Raw genomic sequence first — 17,297 nt, forward strand, 5'->3', positions numbered from 1 at the left:
GTCTCCATTTTAACACTCCACTGCTTACTCAAAATCGTGCCAATAGTAAGAAGGTGTTTTGGGACTCTCTGGTATAGACTTCTGGTTAACTGTCTCTTTTTCACTCACTTTTCAATCCCATTCTCTGTCCCATGTATAGTCTTCAATTCTGAATTCTTGTTGGAGTTCTTTTTGGCAGGAGTCAAAGACTTTGAAGGTAACTGCCTCCAAAGTTACCTGCCACTTTGAGGCAGCCTCCTTTGCCCTGTTTCTGTAGCCTGTTCTCTTACCCCGACTTTCTGACTTAACGGAAATGAGGTTAAACACCTCATCCATTGATGGCCCTTCTGGTTCACTTCGGGAGTTAAAAACTTGATAATTACTTGTGTTGGGGAGATAAAATGCATGTGCCCCATCTGCCATGTTCCACTAGAACTCGGCGTTGACATTTTGATCAATCTAGCATGGAAGTTTCTTTCAAAGCAGTCCGTAGAGGTGAATGATTTATTTTGCCCTTCCAGCTAAAATGTATCAATTAGGTCATTCCATCTTGATATGACCTCTCACTAGATCAGAGATTGGCAAACTTTTTCGGTAGAGGGCCAGATAATAAACATGTTAGGCTTTGTGGGCCATAGGATTTCTGTCATAACTATTCAACTCTGTTGTCATAGTATGAAATTAGTGAGTGTAATACTATGAATTGGCTATGTTTCAATAAAACTTTACAAAAACAAGTGGCAAAATGGATTTGACCTGAACCTTGTACTAGATTGACTTACTTTGGGAATCTAATGTTTTTTATTTATTATAAGGTTCGTCAGTTAACCAAGAAACTGTAATTCCCATTTTCCTAAGGAGTAATACTTTATTCTTGTTTCTTTTGTCAACTTCTTGCCCTATAACCATCCTCCTGCCTTATTCTGTCTTTATATTTGGCCCTATCTGTCTAATTTGATTAAGGCTAGTGGAAAGGCACTCTTGTTCTACATTTGTTACAGCATCCAGAAAGCTTTTAAAGTGCTAGGTCTAATGTCTATCACTAGGTCTCTAGTGTGCTCTGAGGAGATTTTATGCAAGATTTTAATCAATACCTGTCAGTCAACTATAGCTTGTTAGCCAGCGTGCTTAGCTTTCCAGTTTTCTTTTCCCAGATTCCAGCTTTTCAGATCTTCATGCATCTGTCAACCTGTAATTCATTAGTGTAGTACATTTGAAGCATACAGAAGGAGATATTATTTATTTGCTATTAAGCAGCCTGTAAGTGAATGGAAAACTGTTGGGTCTCTTTTCTTTCCTGCAAGTTGCATGGCAACTCAACTATCCTGAATTTTGCCTATAACAGACCTCTGTAGATGATTGATTGTGAGTGGAGTGAGTCATGAACATGTGGTTAAAAAAAATCATGACAATATTTCACATAGAAAATGTTCAATTAATAGTGGTTATTAATCACAAAATGAACTTGTTGAATAAGCTGGCTTAAAAGAATTCGTTTCTTTTTTACATATTTTAAGGCAATTTCTTTTAAGTATCACAAAATCTGAGGAAAATACCATTCCAAATTTTCAGTTCTCTGTAAGCCTAACATGGGGAGGTTTCAAGCCTTTTTGGCATAATTCAGATTATTTGTTACGAATGGGTATTACAGAATCATAGATTTTTATCATTGAGAGGCTACCTTAGATATGATTGAATCCAATTCTCTTACAGAATAAACGTCTAGTGAGCCCTGGTTGTGAATTAGATGTGTTTTACTGAAACTGGATTTTATATGTATTGATCCTTCCCACATTCCATCCCACAAAATAATAAGCTGCCCTAAAATGAGTATTTAATCCAACCAAAATTCAATGTTAAATAGTATGTAAATGGGTTATTGAGCTGTACTGGCTTTGTATCCAAGGCAGGGAGGGAAATGTTACAATAATAGTGTAAAGGTTATTTTGTGTAAGAAAGAAGAAATAAATGGATTTTCTCTTTCTATTGTAACATCTCATCAATCTTCTCCTTTCATAATTAAGCAATCAAGACCGTCTCAGACTTGCCAAAGCAAGAATTGCTATGGGTTTTCCTGACCTTCTTTTTGCATGGCCTTAATTTCAAATAAACAATGGTAAATATATAGTAAATTATATCTCCTAAATGGTACTGATTTTAGAATAAATCATCAGATATCTATTGAACACCTGTTACATGCATACTGCACCTAGTTGGTAGTATACTTATTTAAGAAAACCAGACATAAAGCTAAAAATAAAATATTTAAAAATTGATAAAAGTTTACTAAGTCTTTGCGTTACAAAAGATTTCATTGGTATTACAAAAGAATTCCTTGAAGCATTTTTTTAACATTTAAAAATTAATACATTTTAAAGATTTTTTGAGTTACAACCAGGTTTTCCAAAAATAAACGTTAAGAAGTTGTTTATTAACAGTGATTTTGCTTTCTTTTTCATATAAAAATGCTTCTCCCCGAATCACAGTTATTAGATATAAGAAAGATAATTATGTTTTGCTTTTATTTATAAATATAATACATGATATTAGTCGAAGATAACAGTATTGGGAAAGTATAAAGAGAAAAACAAAAGTAGCTTTTTCTTATAGGAAAAGCTGGAAAATTATTGACAATTTCCAGTATTTTAGCAAATCTACAATGAGCATTCTTAAGCTTATTTATGTACATCATTTAAATTAGGATTAATTGCATTATAAATATTATTTCTGTGCCAGCAAAATGCACATTGAAAATCCTGATGTTTACTACCAAACACCCATCAGAAAGATTAGGGAAACTTATAATTCCAAGGACAAGGTTAGAAAGTCCCCACTTCCCTACACCCTAGAAACTTCTGAATTAATATTTTCATTTATCTTTGCTATACTAATGGGTCACCTATGTTATCTTGTTTCTATTAACATTTCTTTGATCACTTGTTTGGTTTTTAGTTTTTGTTTATTGGCATTTCTTTTTTAGGCATGAATTTTCTCTTCATGTCCTTCACTTTTTTTTCTATTTTTATGGAAATATTCACCCTTTTCTTAGTTATTTTATAAGACCTCTTTGTATTTTGGAGACATTTAACACTATCTACATACATATTCAAAGTTTTGTTTTCCTAATTGTCCTTTATCTTTCAACCATATTTGTGGTATTAGGTTTTCTTCCTTCTGATATACAAGTTATTTATTTTTATGTAGTTTAATGTGTACATCTTTTCATTTATGGTTTCTGGGTTTTATGTCCTGCTTTAGAAACTCTTTTCACACCTGAATATTATAAAATGTTAATTCCTATAGGGCAACAGTTTAATCATAAGTGTAGAATAGTATTTTGTTGTTTAATCTATTTAGTATATATATAGTGACCTCCTTTTTTGATTTTGTCTAGCTTACTGGTTTTTCAACCTTAGCTACACATGGAATTCCCTGCAGTGATTAAAAACAATTTAGACACCTGATTCTGTGTCATCGGTACTGTGAGACTCTCTGCGTTGTGTCCTAGGCTGTCTATTTAAAAATATTTTTTGTTATGTATGTGTGTGGTGTGTAACTGTAGCATTATTCTAGATATGGGGTTTTCAGCTCTCTCAGACCCAACTCCATCTTTCTAAGACAGTTATTTTTATTGTCCTCTCTACTATCTTGAAATAAAATTTTTTAGGTAATGCAATCTACCTAGTTACATATTTCAAAATTCAATATCAATATAAATGCCATAACTGGAACATAAAGGAGAAAAATCATTAGACAACTTAAAATAATATGTACTTTAGTGTGTAAATGCTCAGGCGTGACTAGACCAGAAGACATAATTAAGAAGTCACATACTTGTATCTATACAGAGTCACTGTGAAAAGGGAAGTACAAAATGCAGATCAGAATATGTGTTTTATTGGTTAACAGAAATACTACAACTGGTGTTGGCTTCCGTGATATTCCCTTATGAAATATTGAGTAATTTTAGCTAAAGTCCTTAAAATGCAGTTTTCCCTTGATTTACATAGAGAATTCTGTGCTATTAAGACTATGTAAAAACAAAGTCTTTGTTTTTGTATGTGAAAGGAGGTTTAGTTCTAGGCTCAGATAATTATAAACAAGTTTGTCACCTTTATAGAACGTCTGATTGGACATTTAAATGTCCTACTGGATTTGGAACAATTCTTTATTCTATGGAAGTATCCTACACAGGATGTCTAGCATCTCTGGTTCCTGGCCAGTGAGTGCCCATGGTGCTCCCCAAGCATTGTGACAAACAGAAACACCCCCATAAAATTCCCAAAGAACTCCCATGATTAGGATTACTCCCATTGGAAACCGCTGGGTTTAGTTAATCAGTTTATGTTCCAAATCAATATAAATACTGTAAAACATACTAAAATGTATAGAATCTGAAGTTGTTTTTGAGTCATACATGTACTTATACATGGAATTGAATCAAAGACATCTTAATTTCTTTTCATTTCCCCATCTAAAATGCTTGTCTCCCATTGTCTTTGTTTCTTAATGCAATATTTTAATTTCCTTTGTCTTTCATGCTAATTTGTGCTTATTGTACATCATCGTTAATTTTCAACTATGAGAACAGAAAACATTACAGTCAGTATTGTGAACAAAATCTTAATTACATCCTGTATTTGCAGTAATAGAAGAAAATAGGAAAAAGTAAGTCAAGGGGTTACCTTTGAGAAAGTGGTAGATACATAATGTGTCCCTTGAGGTCTTGACCAAGGTTAAAGTTTGTAGAGTGAAGATAATGCCTATTGTTTTTGTATGATTGTGAAGCTTTGCTTCAAAGTCAAATGCAGTTGCTTAGAAAATATCTTTGTAAACCTTTTCTGTGGTATGCTTCTATTAGTAAGCCTTATGGTAAGATGCGACCCTAACAATTAATATTTTAAAAACATGGTTTTTAATATCATGTTAAGAAATGAAGTAGGCTGTAAAGTTGACACTATTACAGGCCAGTTTCAAGTGGAATGATTACTTTCCATATTTATATAGATCTGATTTGGCTTTTAGATGAAGAATGAACATCTTTTTTTGCTGAAGCAAGTGGGAAGGTAAGTATGTCTGATGTTTTCATGCAGTGATGGAGGAATAGCCTAAAGAAACATATTGTCTACTTTCTAATTACTGTTGAGAAATAAGAGCTCAATTTTAATTATGTTAAAGAAATAAAGTCATTTTTGACAAGAGTTTTCTAAAATTTGGAAGTTTCATTCTAAATAATGTCATCTAACAGATCAATTGATTCATTACCTTGGGTACATGTTGTAGTTCCTTTTCCCTGGTAAGCTTCCAGGAGGTTGAGCTGCTCAAAACTAGAGGTTTTAACAAGAGAGTTATAGATGATCCCTTATAGTTAAGTATCAATTAAAATCTGCTCTTAAGATCATTTGAAGCATTATCTCAGCCTTATCCTACTAGGTACAATTCTTTTTCAGGTAGACACTTACTTTCAATACCAAATGAAAATTCTTCCACCAAAACTATGGTTCACCCTTCAATCAGTAATCAAAAATGTCCACGCTCTAGTTTCCTGTCAGTGAGAATGATCGTGAATTTGTCTGCTTAACTCACCCTCATTCAAAGACGAGCTGAAGGAAAGAAAGTGTATAGGTATATTTGAGTCAGTGTATACCAACCTAACTTCCCAAAGGATGGCAATAACAGTCATGGGAAACTGTGTTAACTTATTTATACAAGTCTCTTAAATACAGCATTTTAGAACTTCTAGTAAGCTAAATATATTTCGAATCTCTAAGCAGGGTCTACAATATGAAGTTTTTCAAACTTATTTGGCAATGTAACCATATTTATTTTAGGGATCTTACAACACATTGGTACTTGCTGATTGTTAATACAAGACTAGCCCCCTGAACAATAGAAACCTTTTCTTTCACTGAGTTACATTCTACTGACATTAAAGTAGCTCTATGAAAGGCCATTGTGTTGTGAACTATTGTCAAAGACATTGTCCAGTTTGCTGATTAGCATTCTTGGAATAAATTCCTCCTGTGATTTAATACTTGGTAAAGCTATGTGTTTTTCTCTTATGTCGGATAAGAATTACCTAAGCCATTATGCTTTCTTTTTGCCTTGCCTGTGAGGCAGCTCAAATAATTGTTGCACACAAGCACGATAATTACTTAGCTCTCCTGTTTAGCTTACTAAGAATTTATACTCTCCCCCTTTATATTTATGTAGCTTGGTAGTTAGATCCCAGCTCTTGAGCCTTACTTTTTTCATCTTTAATATAAGGATGACAATATCTACCATTTGGATTATTGTGAAAATCAAATGAAATATTTTTTAATTGCTTAGTCACGTGTCTAACGTTGTAGAATGCTAAGTAAATGCTAGAGGACTTTTTTTTTCATAATTTTTACATTTTCTGTTTCTAATTTTACAGCCTTATTTCATACTCATCTTTACTTTGAAAGCAACTCAGTTTTATTTAGAAATGAGTAAAGTATAAATACTAAAAAAAGAAAAATCACATTAAGAGCATTGCCATAGTGGATATGAAGGAATGAAATGAGGCAACTGTGAATAGAGTTGATAAAAGAAGTACCCCTTGTAAACAATGTCTCCAAGATTTGGTTTACAAGGAAAGAGCAGCAGACAAACCACACCTTCGCCCAGCAACCTGACACAGGCAGTCTTTCTGAGCAAAATGCTGTCTTGAAATTGAATCTGAGTCATAGTTTCAAAGTAGCTGCAGCTACTATTTTGGTTGTGCTGCCTGTTGTGCTGTAAGTGGAAAAGAGAAACCTCTTCTATGGGGATTTTATAGGTCCAGAATTTGGGAGTGATTGAACTTCCAACTCTCATTTGGAAAAGAACATACTAGATATTTGGTTTAACTGTCTTCCACTTGCCAGGGTTAAACATTGGATACTCTAAGGCTTCCCTGGTGGCGCAGTGGTTGAGAGTCTGCCTGCCAATGCAGGGGACACGGGTTCGAGCCCTGGTCTGGGAAGATCCCACATGCCGCGGAGCAACTGGGCCCGTGAGCCACAATTACTGAGCCTGCGCGTCTGGAGCCTGTGCTCCGCAACAAGAGAGGCCGCGACAGTGAGAGGCCCGCGCACCGCGATGAAGAGTGGCCCCCGCTCGCCGCAACTGGAGAAAGCCCTCGCACAGAAACGAAGACCCAACACAGCCATAAATAAATTAATTAATTAATTAAAAAAAAATATTGGATACTCTGGATTTTACTTCCATATAGAAGTAATCCCATGTAAAGGGAGTCATGGCATTTCTGACGCCGGACTCAAGGATAATGTCCATCCATTTAGTCCTCTTATTCCTAGTGTTGTGAGATTGGTGACTGGCTCTGTGGTCTCTTCAGCCCCACTAGCACATGGCTAGGATCCTGGGAAAAGTGACTATATAATTTATCATCCAAACCACACTTTTCAGAATGGAAAGGGACACTATTAATAATTAGGCCAGTATACCATAAATAAACCAAGATGGTCCTGGGTAAAAATGCCATTTGGTCATTTTAGTTAATAACCCCTTTCTATCTTGTCTTAAAAAAACAAAAAGATACTCTATTTTTTATGTTAGCCCTCTTGATATTTCTATACTTAACTATAATAGCGCAGAAATTCAGAAAGCTATCTGCCCTGTTTTGATTTTTTTGAACCATGTGTTTTATTTTCTAATTTGGAGTGATATTTTCTTTTTGTATTCAAAACCACTGTCTATTATTGAATCCTATTTAATCACCTAAAAGGCTGTCTTATAAATTATTGAGAAAGACATAATGATTCTTTCTTTGGACTCTACCAGTTAGGTAATAACCAAGGGACAAATTGAAGGACAGAGGTGAAATGGAAGTTCTTGATGTCCATGCCTGGTAATTGCATACTGAATCCTGGATCATTAATAGTATTAGAATATTGCTTTCATTTTCTATTTGCAGTTATATTTAGGCTGTTGAAATTAATGTTGATGACTCACAACATGCAAAACCAGTGTAAATGAAAGTTAAACTTTTATGTCTTATATGCCCTTCTCACTCTTGTCTTAACAGAAAAAAGCTTGGCAGGACCACAAGCGAGAATGCAAATGCCTTAAAAGCTGCAAACCCAGATATCCTCCCGACTCTGTCCGACTTCTTGGCAGAGTTGTTTTCAAACTTGTGAGTATAAAACTTGTAAAATATGCTTGGGTTTTAATTTAACATAAGCACTTGGAATTGCATGTATTATTCATATTTAAGACTGAATTTAAATCCATGTTAAGGTAGAAGGTGGATTATTCCAGGGAGTGTCTTAAGACAAGACTTGTTGTTTTCCTATTAATCACAGCAGTGATGAAGTGCACCGCCCCTCTTTGAAGGCCCTGTGTGTGATCTCCTGTCAATAGAAACATAAAGTCCTATGTTTGGGGCATGAGATGTTAGTGATGCCTGTTACATTGCCTTTATTACTTTTCTACTGAGAACTAATGCACAGGGCAAGTATATAATTTTTTTGGTTGCCTCTTCAAGTGAGATTTTAATTAGATGATAATTAATCTTACAAGGAAGGGTACTTATCTTTTTTTCTTTTCTTTTTTTTTTAAGCCAACATTCACTGAAATTGTTTCTCCAGTCCCTTTCCCTACTCTGCCAAAGCAGCTAGTGGATTCCCTGAAATCCCCCTCTGGCGACACCTTCCAGTTTGGGGTTGTTTTTTTTTTTTTGCCAGGCTTTAGAATGAATATCTCTTTATTGCAGGCTTCAGCTCTCTTGTGTCCTGTTGTCTGTTAACTTCTTTTGGCAATAAAATTTCATAGAGGAATTTAGGAATGTAAAAGTATATACCTAAAACTGATGCAATGTTATATATCAACTACATCTGTACTAAAAAAAATGGATTTAGAATACCAAATTGGCATTGTCTTTGGACTGAATATACAACATCTGTCACATTTACTTACTACTATTTTTAAATGTACATATTGTGTTGAACTAAAATACACAAATTTATTTCAAAGCTTTAATAAATTCAGAACAACTTTGTCATTATGCGTTTCTTTAATCACTGGATATTAAAAGTATAATAATATTATATTTGAGTCTGAACTTTTTTTTTACTTTATTAGTATTGAAAAGATAGAGAACCACTGTTAGAGCAGAAATGGGTTGCTTCAGAATCACCCAGGGCTCTAGTTCTCAGTCTTCACCCCGACCTACGGAATCAGAATCTAATAGAAAGTAACTGTAATGATAGCTACTTTCTGTTGAGCGCTTACTGTTTCTAGGCCCTGTGCTAATTGCTTTACACGATATACCTTATTTCATCCCACAACAACTCAGTGCTGTTATTACTCCTGTGTTTCACATAAGGAAATTGACACCTCAAGTTTAAGTAACGTGCCCAAGGTTGCACAGTTGGTAATAAACTCTTATTTTTATTCATCCATCTTTGCTTTTCTATAATAATTAGTAGTAAAACCCTTATAGTGATACAAGTCTGTGGTAGAATTGGGGAAAAAAAGAAAAGAATGGAAACTTCTTGTAAAAGAATTTTGTGTTTGGAAATTAAATTGGTGGGTCAATTTGCAACACAGATTTTAAAGTTGTGACTGATTGAATAATTTAACTCTAAGAATGATGAGAAGGATGATATAGAAAATTATCTTTTTAACGGACTTGCATTTGAATATTTAAAGATATGCAAACATATTCATTTATATATTGGAGCACTTGAAATTGTTTTTGGTGTTTTCCCCCTTTCTTCATAGATGGAAGAAACACCCTCTGAATCGGAGAAACTTTACTCATTTTATGATCTGGAGTCAAGTAAGTGATTCTCTATCAGCATCTTAAAAGTTCTGTCATTTATTTGCTGAGCTGATGAGTTGCCTTTTTTTTTTTTTTAAACTTTGTTTTTCTGTCTCTTTATTATGTGAGGCAGCAAACCTTTTCATGCTTTTATATAGACACATTAGCTTATTTAATTTATTCTAGGGTAGCTTTGGCCCTAGAGGAGTTTGTGAGGTGCCATAGAGGTGTCCAGGTTAGGCAGTGAGGGGAGTATAACCCTTTGTCCAGCTGACAGAATAAATTTTACTTCTATTTTTCCCTCCTCTTTCCCTTCTTCCCACTCTTGGTTTCTTTTTGATGTTAGGGAACAGTAATGTGAATGGGGGCTCCAGGGAACATTTAGATAATAAGAAATAAGAAATAAGAAAGTACCGATCACTTAGGCTCTCTTACAGCACTGAGCGTTGTTCTTCTCCTGAACTACCACGGCGGTGGCCAACCTCCTTAACAGTGAGAGGCCTTGCAAATCTGAGTGTTAAGTGAACGTAGGGTTTCTGTTTCTTTCTACTGGCACAGATCACAGATCCTCTTCATTGAAATTGTAAATGACTTTTAAGTCAAAAGTAGCAAGAGCTCATGGAGTAAATGTGCTACACAGTTTAATATTTCTGGATGGAGACAAATAAGATCATCTTGTACAGATTTATGGTTATGGAATCCTAAGTGCCAATGATAATAAATTATTATTTAAGGAATCATTGGGTTAATTTGTTCTGTTGAACAAGTAATTTAAAGAAAATATGTAGACCTGACATGAGCAACAGAGTTATGCTGTAGTTTCATCTTGATCTATCTTTTCAAGGTTTAATAGAGAACTAGTCATTTTTTTCTTCTTATATTACTGCTAGGTAAATAACATCTCTTGCAGTGAGTTTTACTATGAACATTAGCCCTGCTCAGTAGCAGTGTCATACACGCTGCCTTAAGTGAAGTGCTCTCAAATGTTATTAATTGAACTGTACACTCCTAGTCTTCACACCCCTTTGTGGTATAAATGAAACTTGAGTTTTTAAAGGGGTGATATTGGCTTTGGAACTTTCTCCTTCTGTTTGGGTTGAAGGAGTATCATATCTTGTTTATTCAACCTGAAAAGAACTTGAAAATGAGATTTCTTTGGTTGATTCATGTTTTTTTCTTGATGTACTTTCTACTTGACCAATTTCACCAATTTGAACTTAACTGAACTTTTCAGTTCTTGCTTTCCGTTTTTTTTGTCTTTGAGATGATACTGTTTATCAGTTAGTTATGACCTGGTTGTAAATTGTTTCATGGAAAAATCTACTTAAATTCACTAACTAAATAAGCATGTATGGTAGTTTGAACATGTGTGCAGGAGGATGTAGAAAATCTAACACACATCATTACTGATTTTGGTTTTAATGTTTTTTCATCTGTGTGTGTATTTATTTTGTTTTGCTAGGTGTTTGATCTTATTTTGTAGATAACGTTTGGCAGAATTTGATAACGTATGATAATGATTTGTAGTTGTCAAAAAATAAAAAGATGCATTTTTTTTTTAAACTTCTTTAATGAAGTATAATTGCTTTACAATGGTGTATTAGTTTCTGCTTTATAACAAAGTGAATCAGTTATACATATACATATGTTCCCATATCTCTTCCCTCTTGCAAAAAGATGCATTTGATCTCTGTCAGAATGGAATCTAGGATAGGAAATATCTGCCTTAACAGCTACCATTGAATACCTGAAAATTATCCATTGAAAGTTCACTGTGTGATTGTACTATTTATTTTCTCTTTAAAAAAGATATTAACAAACTGACTGAAGATAAGAAAGAGGGCCTCAGGCAACTTGCATTGACATTTCAACATTTCATGAGAGAAGAAATACAGGATGCTTCTCAGCTGCCACCTTCCTTTGACATTTTTGAAGCCTTTGCAAAAGTAAGTGTTAACTTTGGTATCTTTGCTAATGCCATAAATCAACCCTTTACTCCTTATTTCGTTGTTGATCCGTGAAAATCCAGGACCCTTCATGCCTTTATCAGTCCCCTGCTTTACTGAGTAGAGAATGGGAGAATGTATTGCTTATATTGAAAAGAGTATTATTTTTTCTGCTTTATCAGTATTCTTACTAATGGCCCAAGTATGTTCATTGTCAGCTGTCAAAGCACACCCTCAAAAGAGTGTGCTTTCTTTTCTCAAAAGAAAGTAACATATTCCATTATTTTTTATGAATGGATTTAAGTTTGCCATTGAGTCCATTTAGTTTTGTGGTGGTTGTTTCAGCAATGGAAACTTCCTTGAAGTGAAAGAAATTATTGGAATCCATTTCTTGATTAAGTGAATTTTAAATAATATGAAAATATAACCATTTCTGATTTTAAAATAATTGCCCAAATTGCCAAAACATTTGTTTAAATGTTTTAAGTCACGAAAATCTTAGATTAGGGATAGAAAATAGGTATAATTTAATATTTCATTGTGGTCTCTTGGTAATGGGTACCTGAGTGCTCTTTTTGGAAGTGATTCTGAGGGTTTGTTTGGGCCCAGAGAGAAAGAATGCACTGATTGATTCTTTTCCTTTTTCTTTTTTAATTTATTTATTCATTTATTTATTTTTGGCTGTGTTGGGTCTTTGTTGCTGTGCGCGGCTTTCTCTAGTTGCAGCGAGCGGGGGTTACTCTTTGTCGTGGTGCGCGGGCTTCTCACTGCAGTGGCTTCTCTTGTTGCGGAGCACGGGCTCTAGGTGTGTGGGCTTCAGTAGTTGTGGCACGTGGGCTCAGTAGTTGTGGCTCATGGGCTCTAGAGCGCCGGCTCAGTAGTTGTGGCACACGGGCTTAGTTGCTCCGCAGCATGTGGGATCTTCCCAGACCAGGGCTCAAACCCATGTCCCCTACATTGGCAGGCGGATTCTTAACCAGTGTGCCACCAGGGAAGTCCCTGATTGATTCTTGATATCTACCCTGGGATAGGGACAAAGGAACCAATATATCCTTTGTTACTATCATGTGTTTGCCGTCCTTACTTTCTCATATTATGTGTTTGGATTTGTTTAAATATTGATCATATTTTTAATAATAAGTAAAATTTTACATTTGAGGGTAATTTTGTCAATTTTACAATTTATATCCACACATCCAATGATATATTTATCTTGTGAATATTTTTAAAGTATGTTTTATAATCTGCTTATTTTCTAAGAATTTAAATGTGATTAGTGTGATTGCTACAGATTTATTCTTGTTTTTCCCAAATGTAGTTTTATTCTTTAGGGTATGCTCTTACGATTTTCTGATAATATCATCTTAGCATTACATTCTGGTTTGTCTATTAATTAAAATTGATTTCAAAATGTAAGTGTTGTTTATAATGCATCTGAGAAGTGTCTCATGTTTATTTCATATGCTTCTGAAAATTACAACCTATAGTAACGCTGTGTATACAGTGCACACAAGCTCTTTTGATGTTATATGCTATACAACGTAACACCTACTGAAAGATAAAAATATACCTTATGCTGACTGTAACTTCATTTCTAGTGTTTCCTATTGTTGAAAAATGTTCAAGTGCTAATTACTGGAGTTATTAGTGTTCATAATAACTATTTAAAAATACTTTCAGAGAGGGAGGGGCAAGATGGCGGAAGAGTAAGATGCGGAGATCACCTTCCTCCCCACAGATACATGAGAAATACATCTACACGTGGAACTGCTCCTACAGAACACCCACTGAACGCTGGCAGAAGACGTCAGACCTCCCAAAAGGCAAGAAAATCCCCACATACTTGGCCGTGTGGATGAAAGGCTCTTGGTGCTCCAGCCAGGCATCAGGGCTGTGCCTCTGAGGTGGGAGAGCCAACTTCAGGACACTGGTCCACAAGAGACCTCCCAGCTCCACGTAATACCAAACGGCGAAAATCTCTCACAGATCTCCATCTCAACATCAAGACCCAGCTTCACTCAACGACCAGCAAGCTACAGTGCTGGACACCCTATGCCAAACAACTAGCAAGAGAGGAACACAGCCCCATCCATTAACAGAGAGGCTGCCTAAAATCATAATAAGGCCACAGACACCCCAAAACACACCACCAGACGTGGACAAACCCACCAGAAAGACAACATCCAGCCTCATCCACCAGAACACAGGCACTAGTTCCCTCCACCAGGAAACCTACACAACCCACTGAACCAACCTTAGCCACTGGGGACAGATACCAAAAACAACGGGAACTACGAAGCTGCAGCCTGTGAAAAGGAGACCCCAAACACAGTAAGATAAGCAAAATGAGAAGACAGAAAAACACACAGCAGATGAAGGAGCAGGGTCAAAACACACCAGACCTAACAAATGAAGAGGAAATAGGTAGTCTACCTGAAAAAGAATTCAGAATAATGATAGTAAGGATGATCCAAAGTCTTGGAAATAGAATAGACAAAATGCAAGAAACATTTAACAAGGACGTAGAAGAACTAAAGAGGAACCAAGAAACGATGACAAGCACAATAAATGAAATTAAAAATACTGTAGATGGGATCAATAGCAGAATAACTGAGGCAGAAGAACGGATAAGTGACCTGGAAGATAAAATGGTGGAAATAACTACTGCAGACCAGAATAAAGAAAAAAGAATGAAAAGAACTGAGGACAGTCTCAGAGACCTCTGGGACAACATTAAACGCACCAACATTCGAATTATAGGGGTCCCAGAAGAAGAAGAGAAAAAGAAAGGGACTGAGAAAATATTTGAAGAGATTATAGTTGAAAACTTCCCTAATATGGGAAAGGAAATAGTTAATCAAGTCCTGGAAGCACAGAGAGTCCCATACAGGATAAATCCAAGGAGAAACACACCAAGACACATATTAATCAAACTATCAAAAATTAAATATAAAGAAAACATATTAAAAGCAGCAAGGGAAAAACAACAGATAACACACAAGGGCATCCCCATAAGGTTAACAGCTGATCTTTCAGCAGAAACGCTGCAAGCCAGAAGGGAGTGGCAGGATATACTTAAAGTGATGAAGGAGAAAAACCTACAACCAAGATTACTCTACCCAGCAAGGATCTCATTCAGATTTGATGGAGAAATTAAAACCTTTACAGACAAGCAAAAGCTGAGAGAGTTCAGCACCACCAAACCAGCTTTACAACAAATGCTAAAGGAACTTCTCTAGGCAAGAAACACAAGAGAAGGAAAATACCTACAATAACAAACCCAAAACATTTAAGAAAATGGGAATAGGAACATACATATCGATAATTACCTTAAATGTAAATGGATTAAATGCTCCCACCAAAAGACACAGACTGGCTGAATGGATACAAAAACAAGACCCATATATATGCTGTCTACAAGAGACCCACTTCAGACCTAGAGACACATACAGACTGAAAGTGAGGGGATGGAAAAAGATATTCCATGCAAATGGAAATCAAAAGAAAGCTGGAGTAGCAATTCTCATATCAGACAAAATAGACTTTAAAATAAAGACAATTACAAGAGACAAAGACGGACACTACATAATGATCAAGGGATCGATCCAAGAGGAAGGTATAACAATTGTAAATATTTATGCACCCAACATAGGAGCACCTCAATACATAAGGCAAATACTAACAGCCATAAAAGGGGAAATCGACAGTAACACAATCAGAGTAGGGGACTTTAACACCCCACTTTCACCAATGGACAGATCATCCAAAATGAAAATAAATAAGGAAACACAAGCTTTAAATGATACATTAAACAAGATGGACTTAATTGATATTTATAGGACATTCCACCCAAAAACAACAGAATACACCTTTTTCTCAAGTGCTCATGGAACATTCTCCAGGATAGATCATATCTTGGGTCACAAATCAAGCCTTGGTAAATTTAAAAAAATTGAAATCGTATCAAGTATCTTTTCCGACCACAACGCTATGAGACTAGATATCAATTACAGGAAAAGATCTGTAAAAAATACAAACACATGGAGGCTACACAATACACTACTTAATAACGAAGTGATCACTGAAGAAATCAAAGGGGAAATCAAAAAATACCTAGAAACAAATGACAATGGAGACACGACGATCCAAAACCTATGGGATGCAGCAAAAGCAGTTCTAAGAGGGAAGTTTATAGCAATACAAGCCTACATCAAGAAACAGGAAACATCTCGAATAAACAACCTAACCTTGCACCTAAAGCAATTAGAGAAAGAAGAACAAAAAAACCCCAAAGCTAGCAGAAGGAAAGAAATCATAAAGATCAGATCAGAAATAAATGAAAAAGAAATGAAGGAAACAATAGCAAAAATCAATGAAACTAAAAGCTGGTTCTTTGAGAAGATAAACAAAATTGATAAACCATTAGCCAGACTCATCAAGAGAAAAAAGGAGAAGACTCAAATTAATAGAATTAGAAATGAAAAAGGAGAAGTAACCACTGACACTGCAGAAATACAAACGATCATAAGAGATTACTACAAGCAACTCTATGCTAATAAAATGGACAACCTGGAAGAAATGGACAGATTCTTAGAAATGCACAACCTGCCGAGACTGAACCAGGAAGAAATAGAAAATATGAACAGACCAATCACAAGCACTGAAATTGAAACTGTGATTAAAAATCTTCCAACACACAAAAGCCCAGGACCAGATGGCTTCACAGGCGAATTCTATCAAACATTTAGAGAAGAGCTAACACCTATCCTTCTCAAACTCTTCCAAAATATTGCAGAGGGAGGAACACTCCCCAACTCATTCTACGAGGCCACCATCACCCTGATACCAAAACCAGGCAAAGATGTCACAAAGAAAGAAAACTACAGGCCAATATCACTGATGAACATAGATGCAAAAATCCTCAACAAAATACTAGCAAACAGAATCCAACAGCACATTAAAAGGATCATACACCATGATCAAGTGGGGTTTATTCCAGGAATGCAAGGATTCTTCAATATACGCAAATCAATCAACGTGATACATCATATTAACAAATTGAAGGAGAAAAACCATATGATCATCTCAATAGATGCAGAGAAAGCCTTCGACAAAATTCAACACCCATTTATGATAAAAGTCCTGCAGAAAGTAGGCATAGAGGGAACTTTCCTCAACATAATAAAGGCCGTATATGACAAACCCACAGCCAACATTGTCCTCAATGGTGAAAAACTGAAACCATTTCCACTAAGATCAGGAACAAGACAAGGTTGCCCACTCTCACCACTATTATTCAACATAGTTTTGGAAGTGTTAGCCACAGCAATCAGAGACGAAAAAGAAATAAAAGGAATCCAAATCGGAAAAGAAGAAGTAAAGCTGTCACTGTTTGCAGATGACATGATACTATACACAGAGAATCCAAAAGATGCTACCAGAAAACTACTAGAGCTAATCAATGAATTTGGTAAAGTAGCAGGATACAAAATTAATGCACAGAAATCTCTTGCATTCCTGTATACTAATGATGAAAAATCTGAAAGTGAAATTAAGAAAACACTCCCGTTTACCATTGCAACAAA

General features: G+C 35.4%; 1 protein-coding gene across 1 annotated transcript in view; it reads left to right on the top strand.

Moving 5' to 3' along the window:
- The window catches only part of SMYD3 (SET and MYND domain containing 3), a 724,816-nt gene that overhangs the window by 197,216 nt on the left and 510,303 nt on the right, over positions 1-17,297 (top strand). Inside the window, exons 3-5 of the mRNA XM_061185384.1 lie at positions 8,030-8,137; positions 9,727-9,784; positions 11,576-11,712. Coding sequence (XP_061041367.1) covers positions 8,030-8,137; positions 9,727-9,784; positions 11,576-11,712 — 303 coding nt within the window. The remainder of the gene's footprint in view (positions 1-8,029; positions 8,138-9,726; positions 9,785-11,575; positions 11,713-17,297) is intronic.

This window comes from Eubalaena glacialis, chromosome 3 (genome assembly GCF_028564815.1).
Source record: "Eubalaena glacialis isolate mEubGla1 chromosome 3, mEubGla1.1.hap2.+ XY, whole genome shotgun sequence".
Taxonomy (NCBI): domain Eukaryota; kingdom Metazoa; phylum Chordata; class Mammalia; order Artiodactyla; family Balaenidae; genus Eubalaena; species Eubalaena glacialis.